The sequence below is a fragment of the Neolamprologus brichardi genome, chromosome 2, assembly GCF_056152115.1.
Source record: "Neolamprologus brichardi isolate AB-2024 chromosome 2, ASM5615211v1, whole genome shotgun sequence".
In the NCBI taxonomy this organism is placed as follows: domain Eukaryota; kingdom Metazoa; phylum Chordata; class Actinopteri; order Cichliformes; family Cichlidae; genus Neolamprologus; species Neolamprologus brichardi.
This window is the reverse complement of record NC_142105.1, coordinates 32,014,399-32,037,430: the sequence shown is the minus strand read 5'-3', so window position 1 is coordinate 32,037,430 and position 23,032 is coordinate 32,014,399. Positions and strand designations below refer to the sequence as shown.

Below are 23,032 nucleotides of genomic sequence, written 5' to 3'. Positions count from 1 at the left end.
ACGGGCTTCTAGTGTGTGTGTGTGTGTTTCCACCCATCGCTGCATTAAACATGATTAAAGATCTTTTATAAACTCCACCCTTCAACTCATGCAAGAAGTAGGCCTATACGCGAATTCACTTGCAGCAGCAGATTTTTTAGGCTGCCATCTGTTATATACAATGGCACTGGAGTTATCAGCTGTTATGGATCTTTATTTGATAATCTCATAATGTTATTTCAGTGACATCAGGCCTGACGAGTTTTTGTTTTTTTCGTTTTGTTTTGTTTTAATGAAACGGGCTACTTTCAAAATAAACTTACAAAATGCTCCAAATATGTCCCCCCACAATACACAACACTTACAAAGAGCTCACGGTCTAGTAGTAATTAATTGTACCACTATTTAATGCGACGCTTTGTTTTTTTTAAAGGATCGTCACATGTAATTTGTTTAGAAAATCGCACGAGGAGAACACGATGCGAGTAGAAATTCAATTTGGAGAACGAAAAAAGCCTCAGTCTTTGTGTTTATCTTCAACTAAGCGCATATTTACAAGGCTGCTCTGACTGCTGTGACACGCAACTGTGTATCACATCCACATCAGCAGAAGGAAGCTAATTATAAGGACTGTAAAGACCGACTGCAAGAGACAGGAAGTAGCGGTGCTACTGTCATAATAAAAGCACGTGGACACAGCGCAGCCCTGACAAATGGGAAGCAAGCAGTGGTGTAATAGTGTGTAATAGCTTATTAATTAATAATTGAATAGCACTCTTTTCTGCAAGCCAGCGAATCTCTTCCAGTCTGCACCAGCCTGTCTGCACCTTTTTAAGCCCTTAACATTAAATGTGCAGTAAAATACTGGCTGCTGTTTGCAAACTGCAGGACCATGTCTTCAGGGGGCTGGTGATGTCACAGATTGATATACAATTTTCAGATTAATTTTTAAATTATTGATTCAAAATAAATGATTTATCGTTTCATACTGAGCTTCTAGTAAAGTGTATATTTGTTTCAATAATGCCTTAGTTATTCCAGGACAAAACAATGAGCCATTGTCCTTCTACAACAAGGTCACATTCATTTGAACATACCAAGAAAACCAATCCGGTTTCCGATCTCAAACCTTAACTCATAATATACCAAGGACAAAATAATCAACTTCCGGTGGTGTTTGAAATAAGATAAATATGAGCTTTGCTGAAAAGGTTGAGCACTGCAAGGGTCGGGAAAAATAGTTGAAAAACAAACAAATTAACAAAAACCATGCTTGTCTGTAAACTTGTGGAAGAGTCAGAACAGGAGGAAAAAATCTATATGCTCTTATTATAGTAAAACTGGAATTTCTTATTTATCAGTGAAAAATGTAAAGCATCACCATCTCTGTAAAATCTGAACGTCTGGTCTGGTCAAGTTCTTAGAGGCTGAAAAGCACTCAGATTCTTTAAAGACAAAAAAAAAATTATTTTTATTTATTAAGTTTATTAAAAAATGTCCTTATTAAATCTCTGGTTCAGCCTTCAATGAGTGATCCACACTTTGTGTCATGATTGGCTGTGTGGCAGGAGTGGTGGACCCAAAATGCAGGACTCAGACACGGAAGTGAAACTTAAAGCGCAGCTTTATTGCTGGGAAAAACCTCGTACTAACTAAAGTCACCAAAAGACCAACAAAAGTCTGAACAGAAGAACTGAGGACAGAAACACTGGAAAAGAAATGCTAAACTGGAGCAGGTGACTAAACACTAGAAACACGGAAGCAGAACACACAGCTAGTTGAGGGAACACAGGAAAACACAGGGCTTATATACACAGGGGAGTAATCAGGGAATGGAAAACAGGAGGGAGACACAGCTGGGAGGGTTTGGGCTAACGAGACACGGGGAGCAAAGGACACACTGAGATGAGGCACAACCTTTCACAATAAAACGGGAAACAAGAAACAGACACAGACTTGACACTGAACTTATACTAAACGAGAGACACAACCTAAGAACTGATCCCTCACAAAGAATAACTGAAACATAGAATAATACTAATAAACAAAGCATGACAAAAGGATCAGAATACAAACCATAATACAAAGGAATATAAGAACTGAAAATGCTGGGTCAAAATGACCCAGGACCGTGACACTTTGCAAATTGGCCTCAGACCCAAACACTACACAGCAAGTGGATAACTCAGTTGATCAAAATCACACTATAAACCCCACACAGCCAAAAAGCCACAATCATGAATACCACAGCAAACTGGGACAGCTGCAATTCTTGGAAGTCAGAACCATTTCTTAGGGGGATGGGATGTAATTAGTCAGAAATTGCTAAATTTATGAGCTTCTGGGCTCATGCTGCAGCCTGTTTTACAAAAAACAAATGACCTTATGAGATAACGAATGATTAAGAGATTAAACATACAATCATAAGAATAACTCGGTGACAGGTCTGTTGACAGGACTCCCCCACCCCTATGTGTGGGGTCTAAACCAGTGGTTCTTAACCTGGGTTCGATCGAACCCTAGGGGTTCGGTGAGTTGGATTTTAGGGGTTCAGCAGAGCCTCCGCCGTGACATGCATGGCTCATTTTGTGCACCAGTAAAAAACATATCTATGTCTTGAATTTGAAAAAATCAAGAGGGATTCAGTGAATGTGCATATGAAACTGGTGGGGTTCGGTACCTCCAACAAGGTTAAGAACCACTGGTCTAAACACTGAAACAAATCCTAAAAAATGGTCTATCCTGGCAAGGAAAATGAAAACTAGGCCTACTGCTGCACAGGCAGAATCACACACAGGTAAACAGCCATTCACTAACTCCCAGTCCCTCACTAAGTAAAGGAAGCACCCAGCCTCTCCTCCATGTGCAGGAACAGCTGGTAACACTAAAAGCTGTGAACATTTCCCACCGCTTGCACCTCCTTATGGTTCCATCAGCTGGTATTGGTCTAGAAATGCTTTCCATACAGTATCACTCCTGTGCAGGAAGGCTAACATCAGCAGAAAACAAGAAGAAATTAATTATATTGAAAAACCGAAGCAGTAAATGACTTCACATCAAACAGTCCGAGTGGGACCCTGTGGCGGCCCAATTATGCCCCCCGGACCGCATGTTGGACACCGTTTCCCTTGAAAAAGCGTCGCAGCTGGGCTTTTATTTTGATAGCTGTGTGCGCGTGTGGTGTTTTACCGCTGTCGCTGTCGCGGACTTGACGCTAGTCTGTCCAGCTGAGCTGTTTATCTTCCAGGAAAGTGAGTGTGGGTAAGTGACGACACTTCCCCCTCTCTCCTCAGATCCAGAACTTTTTTCCCTTCTTAGTTTCTGGACGCTGGGAAGTGAAGCTTTTTCCTCTTTCTCTTTTTTCAGTTAAAAAACTAAACTCCAACATGTCGCCACCGTCTCGACGGCTTCAGACGAAGCCAGTGATTACCTGCCTGAAGACTTTCCTCATCTCCTACAGCCTCATTTTCTGGGTGAGTCGCCGGACTTGCTAAAGGGAAGGGGAGTAGGGGGCTACAGGCTAACGAAGGAGCAACAATGGGCTCCGAGCAGCGGCTATGCCAACGAGGCTCACGACACGGCTTCTTGAAATCACTGCAGAAGTTAAATTTTCTGAAAAAAATGTCCACGAGTCAGATTAGAGATAGTTTTATGTCGACGGTAATAACCACTTGTGGAAAAAAATCCACCCAGTGTTCGCCTTTATTACCCCTGGAAGTTGCCATTAGCCGTTAAAGTACACTAATAAAGTCACTAATGCACTTCTCAAACCTCAGTGTCACTTAGTTTTTATTTTGTTTGTTTGTTTTTTGTTTTTTTAACGGATATTTAATAAAGTAAATACATTACATCTTATGTCAGACTAAAACTTAAACTTAATGTTTAATTAACTGCGAGAAAATTAATATTAATAATCCCAGGTGACTCGTGGAAGGCTTTTAATTTGACTGCATTGCTCCCGTTTCCTGTTAAAATTGTTGACCTTGTGCCACATTACTGCTAAACATTCGGGATGCTTTCATATATCTGCTTTGAGACCCTTTTTTCTTGTGAGATAACATATCTTGACTTGTGTAAACTAGAGCCAGACAAAGTGTGGGACAAGGCACCTGGTCGCCTGTATAATCGGCTATAGTGGTTATTTTGCTCATTTACCAGTCCACCAGTAGAACTAGCAAACATTTTGACCAGTAGTCGATGCCATTAGATGTATGTTGTTGGTTTACTTTGTTTTTGTTGCCACACTCATCACAGTGTCCTTTGGTGTTACACAGCAGATTGACTGTCATCACAATCTGTGATCAGTCACCTCTGTTACACGCTTTGGCAGATAAATCAGTGCACTCCTATTAATGTCTTAACCTGTGCTGCCATATAGTGATCATCTCATCCTAGCATTTCATCTCATCTAGTTCTCAGTTTTTTGTTCCCCCCCCTTTTTTTTTTTTTAATGCACAGCTGTTGTTCAAAACCTCTGCATACTTCTCAGATTCGAGGATTTGATGTAGGGCTTCAACTAGTAATTTTTCTTCCACACAGTTTGCTGAAACTGTTATTTTTTTACGAGTAGATAATTAATGGTTTTGTCTGAAAATGTCAGAGATAATTTGATGATTGCAGCTCAGTTTCATATCATGATTAGATGACATTTCATTGAAGCTGGGCTAAGGTTTTTATATACACGTGCAACAAGAATACTACATGAGATGATTTATGGAATAAAACACAGATTGAAGTGCAGAATAACTCTTCAGATTTCTTGTTTACGCTAAACAAAACTGTTTAAAGCGCCATAGTTAATCATTTAATTTTCGTACATAGATTATTTCATTTGATCTAGTGCTAATTTGCAGCTGTGGTTGGATGGTTTTCTTTAGGGAAGTACAAATGTTTAGAAGAAAAATGCAGTTTTTCATTTTTATTAATGAATTTATTTTGGGCCCCCTTTTTGTATCGGTGAAACAAAGATTTCTTCATCAGGTCCAACATAACCTGGGGCTAGTGAAAAAGTACAGTGGGCAACTTGTTACCACTTCCTCTTTTTGTACCAGTGACCGTGTTTCCACCAGTCACTTCCCCTTTGAAGCAAACTTTTAAAGATGGTGATGTTCTTAGCTTCTCCAATCCAAGCCGGTTTGTTTTACACCGCGACAGTGAAGCTGAATTAGTAAGTGTTTAATTAAAGATGTGCGTGTGCAAACTGCAAGCTTAGACTCTCAGATTTTTGGTTAAACTTTGCTGTAGGCTCACAGCAGTCAGCGTGTCTCCAGCAACAATAACAGCAGGGATGAGCCTACAGGGGCTCAAAGCTTACTTGTTTTGTTTGTTTGTTTGCTTTTAACTAGTGGTATATAAATTAACTGACTTTTGTGGGCCAATTTAAAAAATAAATAAATAAAAGGGCACAATAAAAGTCTGATATAGTGCCCCAGTGGCCTACAGAGGATCAACTATTCTGTTTACGATGCCTCATTTTAATATAATGACCCAACTTTCAGTTAACACACTGTCTGAAGAGTTAGTCAGCCAAAGCAGATCAAATTGAGCTTCAGTGTCTTTCCTGCATTAGAAACATGTTGGCAACTCCAAATGACAATGTAATTGGATCATAATTAAAAACATTTAAATAGGGGTTTCATAAACTTACTAATCAGATCAGAAGTTACAGCAAAATGCACTGTTTTTGATTTCCTGACTCAGGTTAAAATGTGTTTATCAATTGGTCAGGAACAACTAAATGCAACGACTTAATGTTGTTGCTTTAACTATACACAGGCTTATTTTGAAGTAGGACAAACCCTGATCTAATTGGCACATTTTAAAAAGCAATGTTATCATCTTTAGGTAATATATCAGTGAAACCCTGCTTCCGTTGGTTATTTACAGGAGTAAAAAAACTGAATATATCTTCAAATTAGAGCTTGTGGTTTAAATTTCTGCAGTTGGGAAATAACATGTTGTTTTACTATTTTCACAGTTTAATAACCAAAAAATAAACGCAACAGTAATTTCTTGTTGCCGGACCCGTTTACGCTTAAATCATGTTTCATCACAAAACGAAACAAACAAACTCGAGCTTGTCCGTGGAGGAAAACAGATGCTTACAGTTGTTCTCAGTGTTAGTCTTTGCTCTGAGCAAACAGCCCTGTGAGGCTCCTGCTTCTGCTAACACAGAGTTCAGGTCTGTGCTTTTATCTGACAATTTATTGCTGCTGCCTGGCTGAGCCGATGCCTCCCCTCAGGCTCGTGACTTGTGTGGGGGAGCGTTAAAGGAAAAGCTGCTGAGATTGAGATTAAATCAGACTGAGGCTCGAATCCCAGGCGCGTTCTTACTAAAACACGCGAGGCAGGTAGATGAATAATCCACAGCATATTAAGCGTGTATTGTGAACGGAAAGGCTGTATCCTGTTTGCCTCAGATACAATCTACCCCCTGCCTCATCTACATTTGCTCCCCTGAGATCAGCGCAGATTTAATAAAGGAAGCCACTAAAGGAAATTGTGTTTTCTCTGGATGCAGACCGACACGGTTCTCAAGTAAAAGCGTCCTGAGATTCAAAGTAGATCACCAGTCTGTCAAAGTACATACACATGCAGCATAATTGATTTAGAATGTTTTTAAGTGTCTATAATTACCCCAAAAAATGGTTTTATTATCATATGTGACATATTTTGGAAGCTGAAGTCAGTAGATATTTTTTCCCCCTGGTGATCCACAGATAAATTAATTAGCTTTCTCTTTCTTTAATTAAGCTGCTCATTGTTTATGATTTTCCCTAGAGCTACATAATAAATTGAAATGAAATGAGTAACTGGTTGGTCTTGACTCGTATCTATCACAGGTCCTAAAAGCCTTTCTTGCGTTCGTTTGTTGATCTTTGATGCTTGAGCTGACTCGCCCTTCTGTTGTCTCCAGGTCACAGGCGTGATCCTGCTGGCCGTTGGCGTGTGGGGGAAGGTAAGCTTGGAGGCCTATTTCTCCCTGGCTGCTGAGGAGAGCACCAACGCGCCATATGTCCTCATCGGGACCGGAGCCATCATCGTTATCTTCGGATTGTTTGGCTGCTTCGCCACATGCCGCGGCAGCCCGTGGATGCTCAAACTGGTCGGTGAAAGAGCAGTAGGAAACATTCCCAGTCTCAGAGATGACCTTGCATGACTGTTGTTTGTTTTTTTTTTTTGTCTTTTGTGTTTCTCAGTATGCCATGTTTTTGACCTTGGTCTTCCTGGCTGAGCTCGTGGCTGGAGTTTCAGGCTTCATCTTCAGGCATGAGGTGAGTTAAACTTACAGTTGGTACACGCTTGAATCAAAATGAAACTGTAACATGACCCTGAGGGAATGTTTGTCATTTATTTTCATGGGTGAAAGTTTCTCGAAACAGGTTAAAACAAGTTCAACATCACAAACGGTGAAATCGTGCAATCGCATGAGCGTCTGCAGGAAAAAGATGAATACCACTATTGTGATACCCGTTATCTCTCAGTCAGGTTTCAGCTAGCACAACTCAAAGTCAACCCCTCTGTTATGTATGTGACGCCTTTATTTTGAACTCATCAGATCAAAGCCACACTGGACAACGTCTATAAAAACGCAGTGAAAAACTACACCAGCACGGACAGCAAGAATCCAGTGGACACCATCCAGAGGAATGTAAGTGGGAGATTTACCATCACCCTAGTGGCGTTGCATTTATGACTTTATGTTTCTCTGTACACACCAAAGGGCTCTTGTTTATATGAGAACATTTTAAAGGTCGACTCAACACTGAACGCACAGGAGCACTCTCCATGAACCATGTTGCTCTCATCGCTGAAGGTGTCTTCTCAAAGGGTGAATCCACAACATGGCTTTGTTTTCATTTTTTTGTTGTTGTGACTCTTTGCTTTTAGTTGCACTGCTGCGGGGTGTATAATTACACAGACTGGAACAATACAAAGTACTTTCAAGAGAAAGGCATCCCGGTCAGCTGCTGTAAAGACGACGATAACTGCTCACCAGAAACACTGAAGGATCTTGCCAAGGCTGAGAATGTGGTGTACACAACGGTGAGTTTGGAACAAGCAGTTCATCTCAAAAATGGTCAGCTGTATTTGTAAAAGGTTTCGGTTCAATATAACTTTCTGTTTAATTCTGGGTTTGTTTTTCCTGTTGTGAAGGGCTGCTTTGCGCTGGTAAGCACCACAATGGAGAACAACCTGGGAATAATTGCTGGGATTTCTTTTGGAATTGCCTTCTTTCAGGTACGTCTAATATTCTGTTAGATGGAAACAGTTTGTGGCTACAAACCAACGAAAAGCTCAACAATTGAACATCTGAAGTCGGATGTAGGAACCAATTAGTATTGTTTTTCTTGAAGTAATAAGCAACCTATGTTAATTCAATTAAATGTGATTTATGTAGTGCCAATTCACAACGGTCACCCCCAAGCCACTTTATATTATAAGGTAAAGACCCTAAAATGTTAGAGAGAGCCCAACATCCAAATTATCCTATGAGCAAGGACTTGGTGACTGTGGGAAGAAAGAACGCCCAGCAAAACCACCCTCGGGGTGAGGCAACCACAGAGAGGCGAGGACAGAACACAAACTGTGGGAGAGTAGACAAAAGTTTGTGACGTGCAGTATTGGCATGTAAACACGTCAGGATTGAAAAGAGGAGTGGAGAAAAATCCTCACCGTATTAATGTAACTATGGGAATGTTTCAGGCTCACCTGATCCTGCTTTAACAAAAAGGAATGTTTTAAGCCTAACTAAGGAATCACAGCGGTCTGCCTCCAAGTAACAAATCTAAGAAAAGGTTTTTCATCGTCACTTTGAGACAGGATGTTTCTACTCTCTGTTCTATTAATGAAAAAGCTCCGTTTTCACCACGTTGGGATGAAAATAAAAGGACAGGCAGATCAGCTGGAGGGTTTGTCTTGATTTTTTATTTTGCTGTGACCCACCTCTACTAACCAACAAACAGGAACACAGCAGGAAATGATTTCCAACAGTGAGAGAAAATCTAGTTGAATTGTGGCAACATAAGCTTGTTTGTGTGATGTGTTCTCCAGCTGTTCTCAAGACTGCACCAAGGGGGGCGTAGCACGGAGACCTAGAGCAGAGCCACAGCAGCTGTGCATCTTGGCTCTGATTCAGTTATTCCCCTCATACAGTCTACATTCTGATATTAGACTCAAGTTTATTGAGCCGCCACGTTGCCCAGTGTGCATTGCTAAAATCACTTGTAGGTCATTTTTGCACAAAGCCGCTCCAAAAGTGGCCACTTGAGACAAGCCCCAAATCAAGCCAGTCACCATAGTCTCCCGTGAATCAATATTTAAAGCATTTATAAAGCCATAAAATTTGGGAATTACCCCAAATTCTTTTCATACCTCCACTTAATAATCATTCAATTCAATTTTATTTATATAGCGCCAAATCACAACAAAAGTCGCCTCAAGACGCTTCATAGATACAGAGAAAAACCCAACAATCATATGACCCCCTATGAGCAGCACTTTGGCGACAGTGGGAAGGAAAAACTCCCTTTTAACAGGAAGAAACCTCCAGCAGAACCAGGCTCAGGGAGGGGCGGGGCCATCTGCTGTGATTGGTTGGGGTGAGAGAAGGAAGACAGGATAAAGACATGCTGTGGAAGAGAGACAGAGATTAATAACAGATATGATTCAGTGCAGAGAGGTCTGTTAACACATAGTGAGTGAGAAAGGTGACTGGAAAGGAAAAACTCAATGCATCATGGGAATCCCCGGCAGCCTACGTCTATTGCAGCATAACTAAGGGAGGATTCAGGATCACCTGGTCCAGCCCTAACTATATGCTTTAGCAAAAAGGAAAGTTTGAAGCCTAATCTTAAAAGTAGAGATAGTGTCTGTCTCCTGAATCCAAACTGGAAGCTGGTTCCACAGAAGAGGGGCCTGAAAACTGAAGGCTCTGCCTCCCATTCTACTTTTAAATACTCTAGGAACAACAAGTAGGCCTGCAGAGCGAGAGCGAAGTGCTCTAATAGGGTGATATGGTACTACAAGGTCATTAAGATAAGATGTTGCCTGATTATTTAAGACCTTGTATGTGAGGAGCAGGATTTTGAATTCAATTCTGGATTTAACAGGAAGCCGAGCTAATCATCTTTCACAGATGCCATATTATCGACTGGTTCTTTGTCATGCTGAAGTTTTTGTATACTTCTGTTCCACCATTGTAGCACGGGTGTGGAGAAGGATCTTCCTAGTTCTTTCAGAGTGACTCACAGTGTAGTTAATGTTTACAGTTACTTGTAGCCTGTCTGAGCATTAGTGTGGCTGCTCCATGCAAAGCTCTGACTTAGAGTAAGTGAAGGTTATAAGTGGGAAACTGTGCAACCTGTGGTTCTGCGGTATAGCCACAGTTCTCCAGTCATACGAGAAGTCAAGTCACTTTTATTTATGTAGACTTGACCCAAGTGCTTTCCAGTTAAGACAAATGTAAAATCTTTCCAAGTCTCCAGAAACCAACACAAAACCTGAGTAAACAAACAACGTTGCTACAGTAATGATGAAAGTCATTTAAATAGTTTAAACAGCCCCTAAATCAAATAGGTCACTATAATCACCCATGTTTTAAATTTATTTTGAACATGAGCCATAAGGAAAGAATAGTTATAAAACATGTTTAAATTATCATAACATTGTCTGATTATCCATCTAGTAATTTTTTTTTGTCACTGACCTCGGTTGTCGGGCAGGAGTCTAAGCATAGACACCCAGACATCTTCTCCAGCTCCTCACAGAAGTGTTCTCAAACCAGCTGAGAGACAGTATCTGTCAAACATGTCCTGGGTCTGCCCCATGGCCTCCTCCCAATTGAAAGTGCTTGAAACACCTCACATAGGAGGCATCCTGGTCAGGATGCTCAAATCATCTCCCCAAGTGACTGAGCTCCTCCACCTTATCTCTAAGGTTAATTTCTGTCTCTTATATCCACGATGCCCACAGCTCGTGGACATTAGTGAGAGCAGGAACGCAGATCGACGGGTAACTGAACAGCTTTGCTTTTACATTCAGCTCTCTTCTCCTCAGCAGATCAGTACAGCTGCCACGTTATCCAGCATCCATCCACACAAAAATATCAAAACCTAGGAATTAAGAAAATATAAGAAAGAGAATCATTTAAAAACTAAAAATGGGACAAAAGAACAGAATAATTTAATGCAGATATCATGCGTCTTGCTAATGAATACAAGATGTAAATAAATCTGTGAAAACACAAAAAAGGAAGTAATTGTTGCTTGTTTTTTGTTTTTTAAGTAATTTAAGGTTTCAGGAAGCCATAGAAAAAAAATTTCAGATGTCACTTTGGGCTGCAGATTGAAATTTGTGTACTATGGTTTCAGCTCATTGGGATATTCCTGGCCTGCTGCTTGTCTCGATACATCACCAACAACCAGTATGAGATGGTCTAACAGTCACCTGCCACAGGTATGTCTTTTATGAGGGAGTTATCGTAACAGCTAAGTCATACAGATCGTTCTGAGGAGGATTTGTAACTGGCTTTCTGCTTCTATTTGCAGGTCACTGATGAGCCGGTCCTGATGCGAACTGAGTTGGGATTTTAATATTTTGTGTTTGTGTTTCTTATCATGTAATTTTAGAGATGGAAGACACTCACCGCTTTTTCTTTTATTCAATCTCACCAATGCACAAGGGAATCATGTCTGCGGAGCATCAAAAAGGGAGAATACTCGAGAGTTGGTGTGACCAAAGAGAAAACATTTCACAGGTCATTTGTTATTCTGGGAGTAAATTAGGGAAATTACATTAAGTGTTTATGTTGTGTATTAGTGTCACTTTATATTTAGTTAATTTGACAGCAACATTTTCATTTCTTGTTTCGCAGTTGCCTTGTTTTATAATTTTTTTCCGCTAGTAGTCTGTAGCTGAGCAGATGAAATGTAGACGATAATAAGCTGTTAATGTTAAACTTCTGTGTATCTTTATGTGTGAAGCCTTTATAAGCCCTAGAAATGGACAGGTCACCTTCCTGAAGTCAAGTACAAATGATTTATAGGAGCTGTGTGGGAAAGCGAGCCCTACCAATTATGTGTGTCAACTACACCTGACTTCTTACCACAGTTTTCAGTGTTAGTGTTATTCTTGTGTGGATGCATGTGAAATACTTGAAAATAAAAGATGAAATCCAGTGTCTCTGACAGTGTGCGTTCTTAGCGACTGTCTGTACAGCTGTTTGCTCACAAAAAAAAGAAATAAAGAAACACAAATATTTTGGCAGCTGGTGATTTTTGGCAGACGAACATGCCCTGGATATTTGGGGCCTTTGGAAGAATGCTAATAAACTTCAAGATATGAAAGCATCTCAGTTTTTCAGTGGAAGACAACTTTATGGATTTAAATAGCATGTTTGATGTGTGATTAAAGTAACTGCACATAAAAATACTAAAAATGCCTGAATGATCAAATAAGAATTTACCATCCACTTTGTCAAGATTCTCATTTTTTTTCATAATGCACTCTAATTGCATCTGTAACATAAAGACCTGTCACAGTTACACTATTAAACTACACACTAAAAGCACAGTGCGGCCTTGAACTTTCATCCAGGGCTGTGGCTGACAGCCAGGAAAACCAGACTCCCCTTCATTACCTAACTTCTATAATTTGCAGGGGTGAAGTTAAAGGGTGAACACCACATTGTTCTTCACTTCTACCACTCAGCACAGTAAAAGATGGCTGTATCCCAATTCAGGGTCTGCAGCCTTAAAGTACGCAGCCTTAACGATCCTCGAGGGCCGTGTACTTAAAGACCGCTAAGGCCGGAAGTGCGAGGATTGTGAAATGGGACGGTCTAGCCTCCGTTGCGCTGCCCAGGTTGCCTAGCAACCATGATACTAACAGCTGGAAACGTTTCATACAGCTTTGTTTGACAGAAATGAAGGAGAAAATCTTTTGTTCATTTGTTTGTTTCTACATGAGCTTTGATCATTCTCTGATTAAGCTCAGCTATTGAACGGCGTATATTTTAAAGTAAAGGCTGTAAAACCAAGTTAGTACAAACGTCACTAATGTCACATAACTTTGCCGACATGTGGCCAACAGTAATGTTTTAATGTTCTTCGTTATTAAACATTTGCACATAAATAAGTGACATCATATTCAGTACTTACTTAAAGTTTACTCTTCGGGCGCCCCTCATCCGCCGTTTTTTTCGGCAAAATTATCCACACCCACCGCCGCGCTATGCATTCTGGGATATGTTGGGCCACGAAGTCTACACCGCCACGTCCTTAAAATTCAGGGAAATGAAGGACGCATTTGAGGGCCGCATTTCGAGCAGCCTTCGAATTGGGACAGCCTTCGGCGCGTCGCAGTGACGTAATCGGCCTTAAAATGCGGCCTTTAAGGCTGCAGACCCTGAATTGGGATACAGCCGATGTAAACAGCTGTAACAAGGCTACACGCTGTCAGCTCGATCGCCTCATCGTTAAATCTCGTGCTTCGCTGCAGCTGTTGTATTTTCACAGGCTAGTCGTTTCTCCTAATGTGTAAGAAGGTGGTTTGATATTTCATTCGAATAAACCTTTTTTCATTCTAAAATATGAGCCTGGAAGCCTTGGGGGAAAAATTATTATTGTGGCCAAATAATAAAAGCACAACCTACGTCTCTTTAATTTCAGGTTTAACTGTTTGCATAGCAAAAGAAACAGTCACCGGGTGTAGCTGACGTGATGTGCACGTGCAGGAGGTATAACCACCAGTTATACCTCTGTGCTTTGGTAATATGCCGTTGTTGACAAAATAAATATCAACACAGTCTATGCTGATTGAACTCAAAACTTCTACAAAGGCCTGAGAGATGTTGCTCATTTGCAGTTTGTTAAATAAAGTTTCCTTAGGGTTGGTGCGTAGTGCTGTTAATCCTACAGCGTCACTGAGTTAGCGCATGAAGATGACAGAAACCGTGTTTCTAAACTCTGATACTCGACACTGCTTGTTTTAAGTTTTCAGGTGCTCGCCTGCTACAACATGCTTAATTGCATCATTTAATACTTGCATGAACTCATGTTAACTTACAGGATATGAGCACATAAATATTTTATGGGAGAAAAGAATGTGTTTGGACAATTGGGCCCCATTCCTTCAACGAGGAGAGTGAACTTGAAGACAGTAAGTGTTTCATGAAGTTCCAGAGAATTGTTATCAGATAGGCACACTCAGACACACAGAACCATACAATCACACATTAAATGCTTCTAAGAAAATTTAGTTGATGTTCATTAAAATAAAAATACAATTTTAAATGAATCTAAAAACATGAGCATATGTAGAAAACTGTGACATTTTAGTGCCCTTATAGCGCTTTATTGCCCTGAGGTAACCAGTTTCTGGTGGGGTCAAATTTGACACAGGACACAGAGCATTTTTGTAGCTTTGCCTCTGTACACCAACACATTAGACTGTAAATAAATAATTGAATTCATGCTGATGAATACAAGCAGGCTTCTATAAATATGTATAAGCTTTGGCTATTGCTCACAGCTTAGACACAGGCAACTTGTGACATGCTTTTCAAAGCACTGGCTGCTGGTTTTACTCAGGAAAATTGCAGGTGAAACTAATCCAATAATGCAGGGATGTCAAACTCATTTTACATGACGCACCAAATGCAGCTCCACTTTGATCCTTAGTGTGGCAAATGAATGAAACTCTGCCCTTTGTCAGTGTAAAGAAGTTTCAACTTCACATTTAATCCCTTAGATATCTTAATATGAGAAAAATTTGTGCAATTTCAACAGTTTTTCTACAAGATAAAGAAATGCTGCTGTAGTAAATGAAAAAAGTCCACCAGCATGACTCTTTGGGCTTAAATTGGAAGAAATAAATGTGTAAATTCACATTAAATTATCTTGTAATTATAAAACAGAAATGTTTTTGTTTGGTTCTTTTTTTCTTCTTTTACTGTGGACCTAAACAAAACAGAAATGTCTACTTTTCTGTAATTTTATTGTTTATTTATTAATTAATTAACTGCTGCACTAAGATTGGCATTGAGGGAGATCTTTATCAGTGAAAAAAGCTGTAAAACTCGTGAAAATACAGCTAAAAGCCTGAAATTTATGCCAGACTTTTAGGGACACCCGTGACACGTCTGTCATGTCTCGTTAGGATGAGTGTATTATTGCATCAGCGAGGACGCTTTAGTTGAACCGACACAACTTAACCGCGAGGCGGCAGTGCTGTGCAAGATATATACAAGCCAATAAAGGACGGAGAGTGAGCGTGTGGGGGGATGGGGGGGGATCACACTATGCTTAGTTAAACCATCTATGAGTTCATCTCTTGACAAACCCGACGTGCAAAGAGCTGCACGGAGACTTACATCAGTGTTGCCTTCAGGGGACAAACGGCCCGGAAAAGATGAGCAGTAAACAGGGTACAGCTAATTGCAGGCCAGCCCAGAACAAACATATTTGAGTGGCTGCTGCCAGATCGCATTTGATTGGTCAATTCTGGATCAGACGCTGCAGAAGCCCCGCCTGCAGTTGTCATGCAGCCCAACTGGCTGTGCAGTAAAAGCCAAAGAGGCCGGACTTTTAGTCCTTCCTACCGCCCAACCCGGCTGCTGGGTATAAAAACAGCGCTTATCTGTCAGTCAGCTGAAGAAATTTCTATTTTTCTTCCCAGCGGGTGCCGTACGCTGCCTGAGAAAACTTGAGTTAACCAACCAGGACACCAGGAAAGCTTTCCCTCAGGTTTCCAGGTCAGTCTTTTACTCAGTGCCTCTCTAACTGAAGGGATGTTTGAATTTCAGCAGCAGGAAATCGAGGTCATAGCGATGCGCTTCGGGCATGATGGTATAGATTTGAAGCACACGGAAGTCTTATTCATCTGTTTTCTATTAGAGATGTCAGCTCGCTGTGTCGGTGTCCTGCAGCCAGGCTTTAGTCCGGCGTGCTGCAGGTGTTTCATTGTCCGTGCTGATTATGTAAAGCTGTCTCAGAGGGATTTGCCCTTGCTGTGCTGCATTTCTGCAGAGTCTGCTCAATCTCCCTGCACCTTTCCTGCATCCTAATCATCCCTCCCTTCATCTTGCAGATCACCAAAAAAAGCCAAACAGCTCTGCCTTTAAAGAGCCACCCGTCTGCGCTACACTGTAACCTCACAGCCTTCAAAATGATGCAGATCAGCAGCGACTCCGTCGGCAACAAGCACTCCCTCATTAACGTCATGCACCGCTTCATAGCGGCCACCAACAACATGGACGAGACCATCATGGTGCCGAGCCTGCTGCGAGACATGCCGCTGGACGAGCAGCAGGCCAACAACAACAACGAACCGCCGTGCAGCAACAAGCAGAGGGACATGTACGAGCATTACCTGCTGCTCAAGTCCATAAAGAACGACATGGAGTGGGGTCTGCTGAAGAGGGAGGTGAGCAGCGGTGCCAGCTTCCTGGAGATGGCGGTGAAGCAGGAAGAGCAGCAGGCGGTGAAGGGAGACGTGCACGTGGATGACAACGCTGACCTGCAGCATCAGTTTCATTATCACCTCAGGGGACTGTTTGGCGTGCTGTCCAAGCTGACCATGCAGGCAGACCACCTCACCAACAGGTACAAGAGGGAAATTGGAGGAGGAAACTTCATGAGATAGAAGGAACTGCATCGGTTTTCCTCGCCCTTTTCTCCTCAAACTGACTTGAAATAGTGAGGTGTTTTGTGATGCGCCAGATCTTTTCCAAAACTCTCAGATGGACGGTAAACTGACCAGAGCAACCACTCCTGGCTTCTCCTGCTACTATCCTCCTCCTCCACCCCCTCCCATCAAATGCATTAAAAAAATAAACCAGTGATCCCTGCGCGTGTCGTCAGCCTGCCTCTTCTGGAGAGGCTGGCATGTTCGTGCTTGGTGGAGGTTTACTGAATCAAGTCCTGATGAAGCACAGCTCTGATTTTAGGCAGAACGATTTCCCTCACGTGATCTGCATTTCAAATTTACATGAATTTCAAGTTGAAGTGAATAAAGTTTCTGCCCATAGGAGATATTGAATGCTGGCTATTCTGTCCCTCCTTGTAAAAATGGTAATTTTACTAAAGCTGAGCTGAAGGGTTCCTGCCCGCAGAGGTTTTAAAGCGTTCCACTCAATGCTACAACAAGGTGTGCCTTGACTTTTTGTACCATACCCTGTTCAATTCCTTCCCACATTGTCACTGTAAGTTGTTCATTATATAGCTTAAATGTTTGTCTATGGAAACTTAATTTGAAAATCCAATTTTATATTGATGCAGTAAAATGAAAATAAACATGAAGCTAATAATGTTTGTCTTGTCTGTCATTAGTAACAGGAAGGATGTTCAGACTCAAGTAGCCTGCCTATAAATAGATGTTTACCTCCATCTCTGCTCGCATGTAAACTAGTCCCCGATGTGACATTCTTGGCGAAAGATGATCCTTTAGCTAAACCTCTGATGGGGAAACCCTTAAAACGAATCGATGTTGGTAAGGCCTGTGCAATGTTAATGTTTCAAAATGAGTATGTGGATGTTGCAAGAGTAATTCTAGCAGGGTTTCAGCTGGGCGTGGCAACTTTGGCACTAAATGAGTAAGCAGTGCTGGGATCTCAACACCATTTAATTGTATCTGATGCAAATTGCCTGGAGTCTGTTTTAAGCACTTCAGTATATCATCTAAAGTACATGGGCACAAGTTCATATTTTTTTTAAAGTGTAATTGGACTCTTACCTCAATGCATATTTAGGCCAAGTTGCTTAAATCTTAAACTAGGCAATGAAATCCTTAAACTTGACTTTGCTGAAATCAAAATGCCAACAATCCGTTTCAGAATGTTAAACCCTGAACGTTCCCATCAGAACTGAATAATCCTGAAACAAAGTTCAAATGGTAGCTGCAAGAGGACAAATTGCAGTAAAGCAAACTGAGCAATCACGGTTGATAAGACTTTATTTGGGTGAGACAAATTTGATAATAAAACAGCAAATGATGACAGAGAACATGGTCTGAACCTCAAGTAGTTTTGGAAGATTTAGTTGATCTGTAAGTTGCTCCAACCAGAAGCCCATCAATCCATCCATCGCTGAGTAAAGCCCTCCCCTTAGCAACAGCTCCACCAAGAGCAGCCAATCCAGTTGCAGAGAGTCCCTCCCCCCTCCCTCTTTTCTCTCTCAAAGGCACAGCAGTGATTAAGAGATTGTAATGTGGCGAGGGCCATCCAGGAAGCGATGGGTCCAACACACTGGCGCTCCTCTGGCGAGCAGCGGTGAGGACGCTGGGGTCAGGGAGTTTGCATGGAAAGTGCTGTGGCGAGAGGCTGCAGTTCTCCTCTGTCTCCTCTCACAATGGGCCTCACAGATGGCTGTGATTCAAAATGGCTGTGCTGGTCAGTGTGCCTCAGCCCACTCAGATAAACTGGGTTAACCCAACTGGTGACAGCTGGCCACATGGGAAATGCAACCTTTACACTGATCTGATTTATAACTAAGAAATAAATCCATTGGCATGTTTGCCTGTCTGTTCATTTATTTTTATTCTATTTCTAACTTTGCTTTAATTCGATGCTTGTAAAAATCCACTGTACACACCAGCACATCATCAAATGGTTCGAGATTAGCTTTTAATATAATGGAGTTCTCAGCTAGTACACAGTAAACAGCTGGTGGAGACCAAAAACTGAGCTTTAAGAGTAGATACTGGAATTACAATGTCCAGTTATATACAGTTAGGCCCATAATTTGTCGGACAAAGACACAGTTTTCATAGTTTTACCTTTGTGACCCAAATCTGGAGGTTTTGCAAATGTTTTGAATGAACTGTTCAGGAGTTATTGCACAGCGCTCCATTTTTAGAGGCTTAAAATTAATTGGACAAACTGATATATTAAATATGAGGACTGGTTTTAATTCTTGGATGAAAATCATTTGCAGACAATGACGACCCAATGTTTGAAATCCATGGACATGACCAATTGCCGTGCTTCCTCCATTGAGGTGCTCCTTTTCCTGCTTCAGTTGTTGCTTGAATTTGGGTCTCTCGGCATTCACTTTTGTATTTAATGACTGAAAAGCTGTTCTACTGGCCTCAGATCAGGTGAGTGACTTAACTATTGAGTATTATCCCAGTTCTTTAATTGAAAAATTCCCCGGTTTGCTCCGTGTGCTACTGTGGTGGTGTACAGTAGCACCAACAAATTGGTGTCTTTTGCCTGGCACAGCTACAGTAATGTTGCTCTGTGCTCATGCAGACTTCTGAATGTCTATATAAGCAAATGTTTGCTCAGAGGTTTGCTTGTTTTAACAGCTTTGCATGTGGCTACAAAACGAGTGTTGCAGGTTTATAGTAATGTTTGTTTTTTCTGTTTATATGCGTCTCTTGTCCCTGCGGGTAGTCTGTCCTTCAAGCTCAGATCCTCTACCAGAGGCCTGGGAGCTTGAGGGTCCTGCGCAGTATCTTAGTTATTCCCAGGACTGCGCTCTTCTGGACAGAGATCTCCGATGTTATTCCCGGGATCTGCTGGAGCCACTCGCCTAGCTTGGGAGGCACTGCACCGAGTGCTCCGATTACCACGGGGACCACCGTTACCGTCAACCTCCACATGTTCTCGAGCTCTTCTCTGAGCTCTTGGTACTTCTCCAGCTTCTCATGTTCCTTCTTCCTGAGGCATTCAGAACCGCTACATCAATCACTGTGGCCGTCTTCTTCTGTTTGTCTACCACCACTATGTCCGGTTGGTTAGCCACCACCATTTTATCTGTCTGTATCTGGAAGTCCCACAGGAGCTTAGCTCGGCCATTCTCCACCACTCTTGGGTGCGTCTCCCATTTTGACCTCGGGACTTCCAGGCCATACTCGGCACAGATGTTTCTGTATGTTGGCCACTTGGTTATGGCGTTCCATGTATGCCCTGCCTGCTAGCATCTTGCACCCTGCTGCTATGTGCAGGATTGTCTCAGGGGCATCTTTACGCAGCCTGCACCTGGGGTCTTGCATCGTGTGGTAGACCCCAGCCTCCATGGAGCTTATCTTCAGAGCTTGTTCCTATGCTGTCTTTGAGTCCAGCTCTGTCCAGCCACTGATACACTGAAGATATTTATATTTAACCCACCCTCCATCATCCATTCTTTTAACCATTTATCTACTTATCCTGTTGTGGACAAGAGGCAGGGTACATCCTGGACATCACAGATTTCTCAGATTTTAAGGATTTCACTTGTGAAATATTTGAATCTCTTAGGTAGGAGCAGGTCTTCGGTAACCTCTGACACCATGGAGACTATCTTTTAGCACTCAAACTGTCTGAAACATATTGTTAGTGCACTAAATTATTTGTTTAGTCAGACATTTCTTCCTGTAAACTAGTGAAATCCTTGTAATGTTGTTTTCCAGCCAAACAAATCTCCAGTGGTCTGAACCGTGACACTGATATTCTGTAATACAGCTCGGACTGCAAAAGTCTCCCAGGTCACGTTAATGTCTTGAGAAACCCGAGAGCAAATGGTTGTGTCCGCTGAGTACACTGCAGATTTCAAGACGCTCCACAGCAGTGATGAGGAAGTGCCGTTTCACCAGGCGGTGACGCTTTATGCTTCACTGGCTGGGTTATATTTAAAATGTTAGATGGCTCTTTGTGTTATATAATCTGTTTTAATTCATCAGTTGTGTCTATAAAGGGTTCAATATCTGATAGTTTTGGCACAGGTGGGGTGTTCCAATGTGTTTTTGGCAATGTGACTGGCAGACCCAGGGACATGGCAGTCATTTGGTGTTGAAAGGCCTGCTTGGATGGCAGATCTCTGCCCAGCTCTGCTTGCCAGCATGAGGCTGCGTGACTGGAGGCGTGGCAGCGGCTGCTGTCACTTCTCCCAGGAGCAATTTCTATTGCTCAACAGCTGTAAAACTCCAGTCTGATGCGGATAAAGAGCCAGACAGAGCAGGTCAATTTAACCTCACACAGGCACAGGAGCACCAATGATCACAAATATAGCCTTATATCTGCTCTTACAGTACCATTATATTCAATTTCTCCCTGGCGCACCTACAACACATTTGCTCTTATCACTTCCTTACCTGCATGTTGACGTTTTTATGGTGACAACATTGCTCCCTGAGCAAACACCTTAGCAAAGTCACTGCAATGTTTGCTTTAACAGGCCAGCACGTTTCAAAACCTCTGAGTTCTCACCAAGGAAGCATTTATTTAAGTCAAAGAAAAGGCCTCACACAGGCTCTCACCTTTCTATCAATGCTGCAAGAAACATCGTGATTTGCTCAAAAAGAACCCACGCTGTAGTTTTACTCTTCATGGGGTTTTTTGTAATATATATGCAACTCTATTTTTAATTTTGCAATATGACCCACAGCATGCAGCTTCAAATGAACATAAAATAAAATAAAAGGCTGTAAAAATATGAGATGCAGATATGAAAATAAGTACGAGGTATCAAAGTATAAATATGAATCACACAAAATATCTTCACAATACAAGTATAGTTACAACTACTACAAGCTTTTGAACCCCAAGTTAATCACACATCATTACTTTGAGTGCTCGGTAAGATTAGAAAAAGCACAATATAAATACAATTTTGTCACCAGGAGAAACTAACGAGAGGTTAAAAGCAGTGATACAGCATCTAAAAATACTCTGCCGTTCAGGTTTGAACTCGGGTAGAGGTACAAAAAGTACAGAAAGTAAAAGTGTTCATCAGACAGCAGAAGGTGTGAGATTACTGCGGCTGAGACTTCAAGCTGAAATCAGTGTATTTATTGTTTCAGCAGGTTATAGGTTAACCTGCATCACGCCAGCTGATCTTGCACATACCTCTGCAATAAAAAGGCAATCTCGGCAGCTATATCTACTGTCAGCATGTGACCCGCGTCACAAACCTCGCTAAGATATCCACGAGGACATATTTTAACTCTGAGTTTAAAACATCAACGATAAATAAATGTGTGAAAAAGTGTTCAAATTAAAATTAAAGTGCGTATGCTGCACCTTAGCTCAGGTGCTTGAGACTACATTTGAAGAAGCCCTCCAGCATGTTTGCAGCTGGTCCCAAAGGTAACAGTTGCTTGTTATCCAAACAAGTTGGTTGTTGTTGATGCGTTTGTGTGTTGCCTGCCCGCAGCAGAATTAGGGTTGCTAGGCATTGCCCTGACGTAAAATCGTCTCATGTGAAGCCCGCGTCGAGACCCACAATGCTCTGCCTTGTGCTGTGGAGATAATGTGAACCGGCACGTTCACTGATGTCATTAACATTTCTGCGTGTGCGACTTCTGCCTGACTGCACAAGAGGAGCGTGGTCGCAGAAAACATCCATGAGGGGGGAAGCGGGCATCTCGAAAAAGTAACATTGTTCATAACTCACGACAGCGCTCTTGATCAAGTTTGCACGACGTTGAACAAAAAGGAAGTTACCACAGTCGCAGTCGGTCATTCAAGGATGTTCGTGTGAAAGTGCAGCTTTGGAACCAGACCACAGTCAACACTGAATACAGTATCTACAGAACTGATTAACATGTACAAGGTCATGAAAAAACGTGACTTCTGTTGTTCACCTTTATGTTATCTTTGAACTGTTGATAATTAGGATATCAGTGTTTTAATGTCTGAATATATTCACCTTCAGTTAATGGCTACGGCTTGTAGGCTTAAGACTATTTTCAGTTATATATTTGTATTAAATTAGGCCCTGGTGCATTCAGGGACATTATCACTGGTTACACTGTTTGTTCAGCATCATGAATTTATGTCGAATGGAGACGGCTTTGGCTACAGAGTTCCTCTGTAGTTGTTTTTTTTGTTTGAAGACATTTTGTGTAACTTTGTGATCATTTTTCTGTGTTTTTGTGGATGTGTGTGGCTGTTTTGTGTGTCATGGAAATCATTTTGTGTCTATAGTTATAATACGTATTTTTTTATTGTCATTTCACTTCTCTTTGTTGTTGTTTTTTTCATGTATCTTTAAAGTTATGTGTTGCTTTGTGGTTGCTTTATGTCACTTTAAGACATTTTGTGTCCCTACGTGGTTCTGTGTAACTTTGTTGC

At 41.6% G+C, this 23,032-nt stretch overlaps 2 protein-coding genes across 2 annotated transcripts; both read left to right on the top strand.

Annotated features, from left to right (window-relative positions):
• The first annotated feature begins 3,222 nt into the window (after positions 1 to 3,222).
• On the top strand, positions 3,223 to 12,157 carry tspan6 (tetraspanin 6). The gene is made up of 8 exons (XM_087851426.1): positions 3,223 to 3,452; positions 6,896 to 7,084; positions 7,179 to 7,253; positions 7,538 to 7,630; positions 7,870 to 8,025; positions 8,137 to 8,220; positions 11,352 to 11,436; positions 11,529 to 12,157. Exons 1-7 carry the CDS (start codon positions 3,366 to 3,368, stop codon positions 11,418 to 11,420), a joined length of 753 nt encoding a protein of 250 aa, XP_087707552.1. The 5' UTR covers positions 3,223 to 3,365; the 3' UTR covers positions 11,421 to 11,436; positions 11,529 to 12,157.
• Positions 12,158 to 15,573: 3,416 nt separating this feature from the next.
• Positions 15,574 to 17,287, top strand: mid1ip1l (MID1 interacting protein 1, like). The gene is made up of 2 exons (XM_087851419.1): positions 15,574 to 15,733; positions 16,069 to 17,287. Exon 2 carries the CDS (start codon positions 16,147 to 16,149, stop codon positions 16,621 to 16,623), a length of 477 nt encoding a protein of 158 aa, XP_087707545.1. The 5' UTR covers positions 15,574 to 15,733; positions 16,069 to 16,146; the 3' UTR covers positions 16,624 to 17,287.
• The last annotated feature ends 5,745 nt before the right edge of the window (positions 17,288 to 23,032 follow it).

Bases quoted from the DNA above. Each gene is read 5' to 3' on its own strand.
- mid1ip1l (XM_087851419.1), top strand. From the start codon at position 16,147: ATGATGCAGATCAGCAGCGACTCCGTCGGCAACAAGCACTCCCTCATT.
- tspan6 (XM_087851426.1), top strand. From the start codon at position 3,366: ATGTCGCCACCGTCTCGACGGCTTCAGACGAAGCCAGTGATTACCTGC. The intron at 3,453-6,895 runs GTGAGTCGCCGG...TGTTGTCTCCAG, and splicing joins CCTACAGCCTCATTTTCTGG to GTCACAGGCGTGATCCTGCT. The intron at 7,085-7,178 runs GTCGGTGAAAGA...TGTGTTTCTCAG, and splicing joins GCCCGTGGATGCTCAAACTG to TATGCCATGTTTTTGACCTT.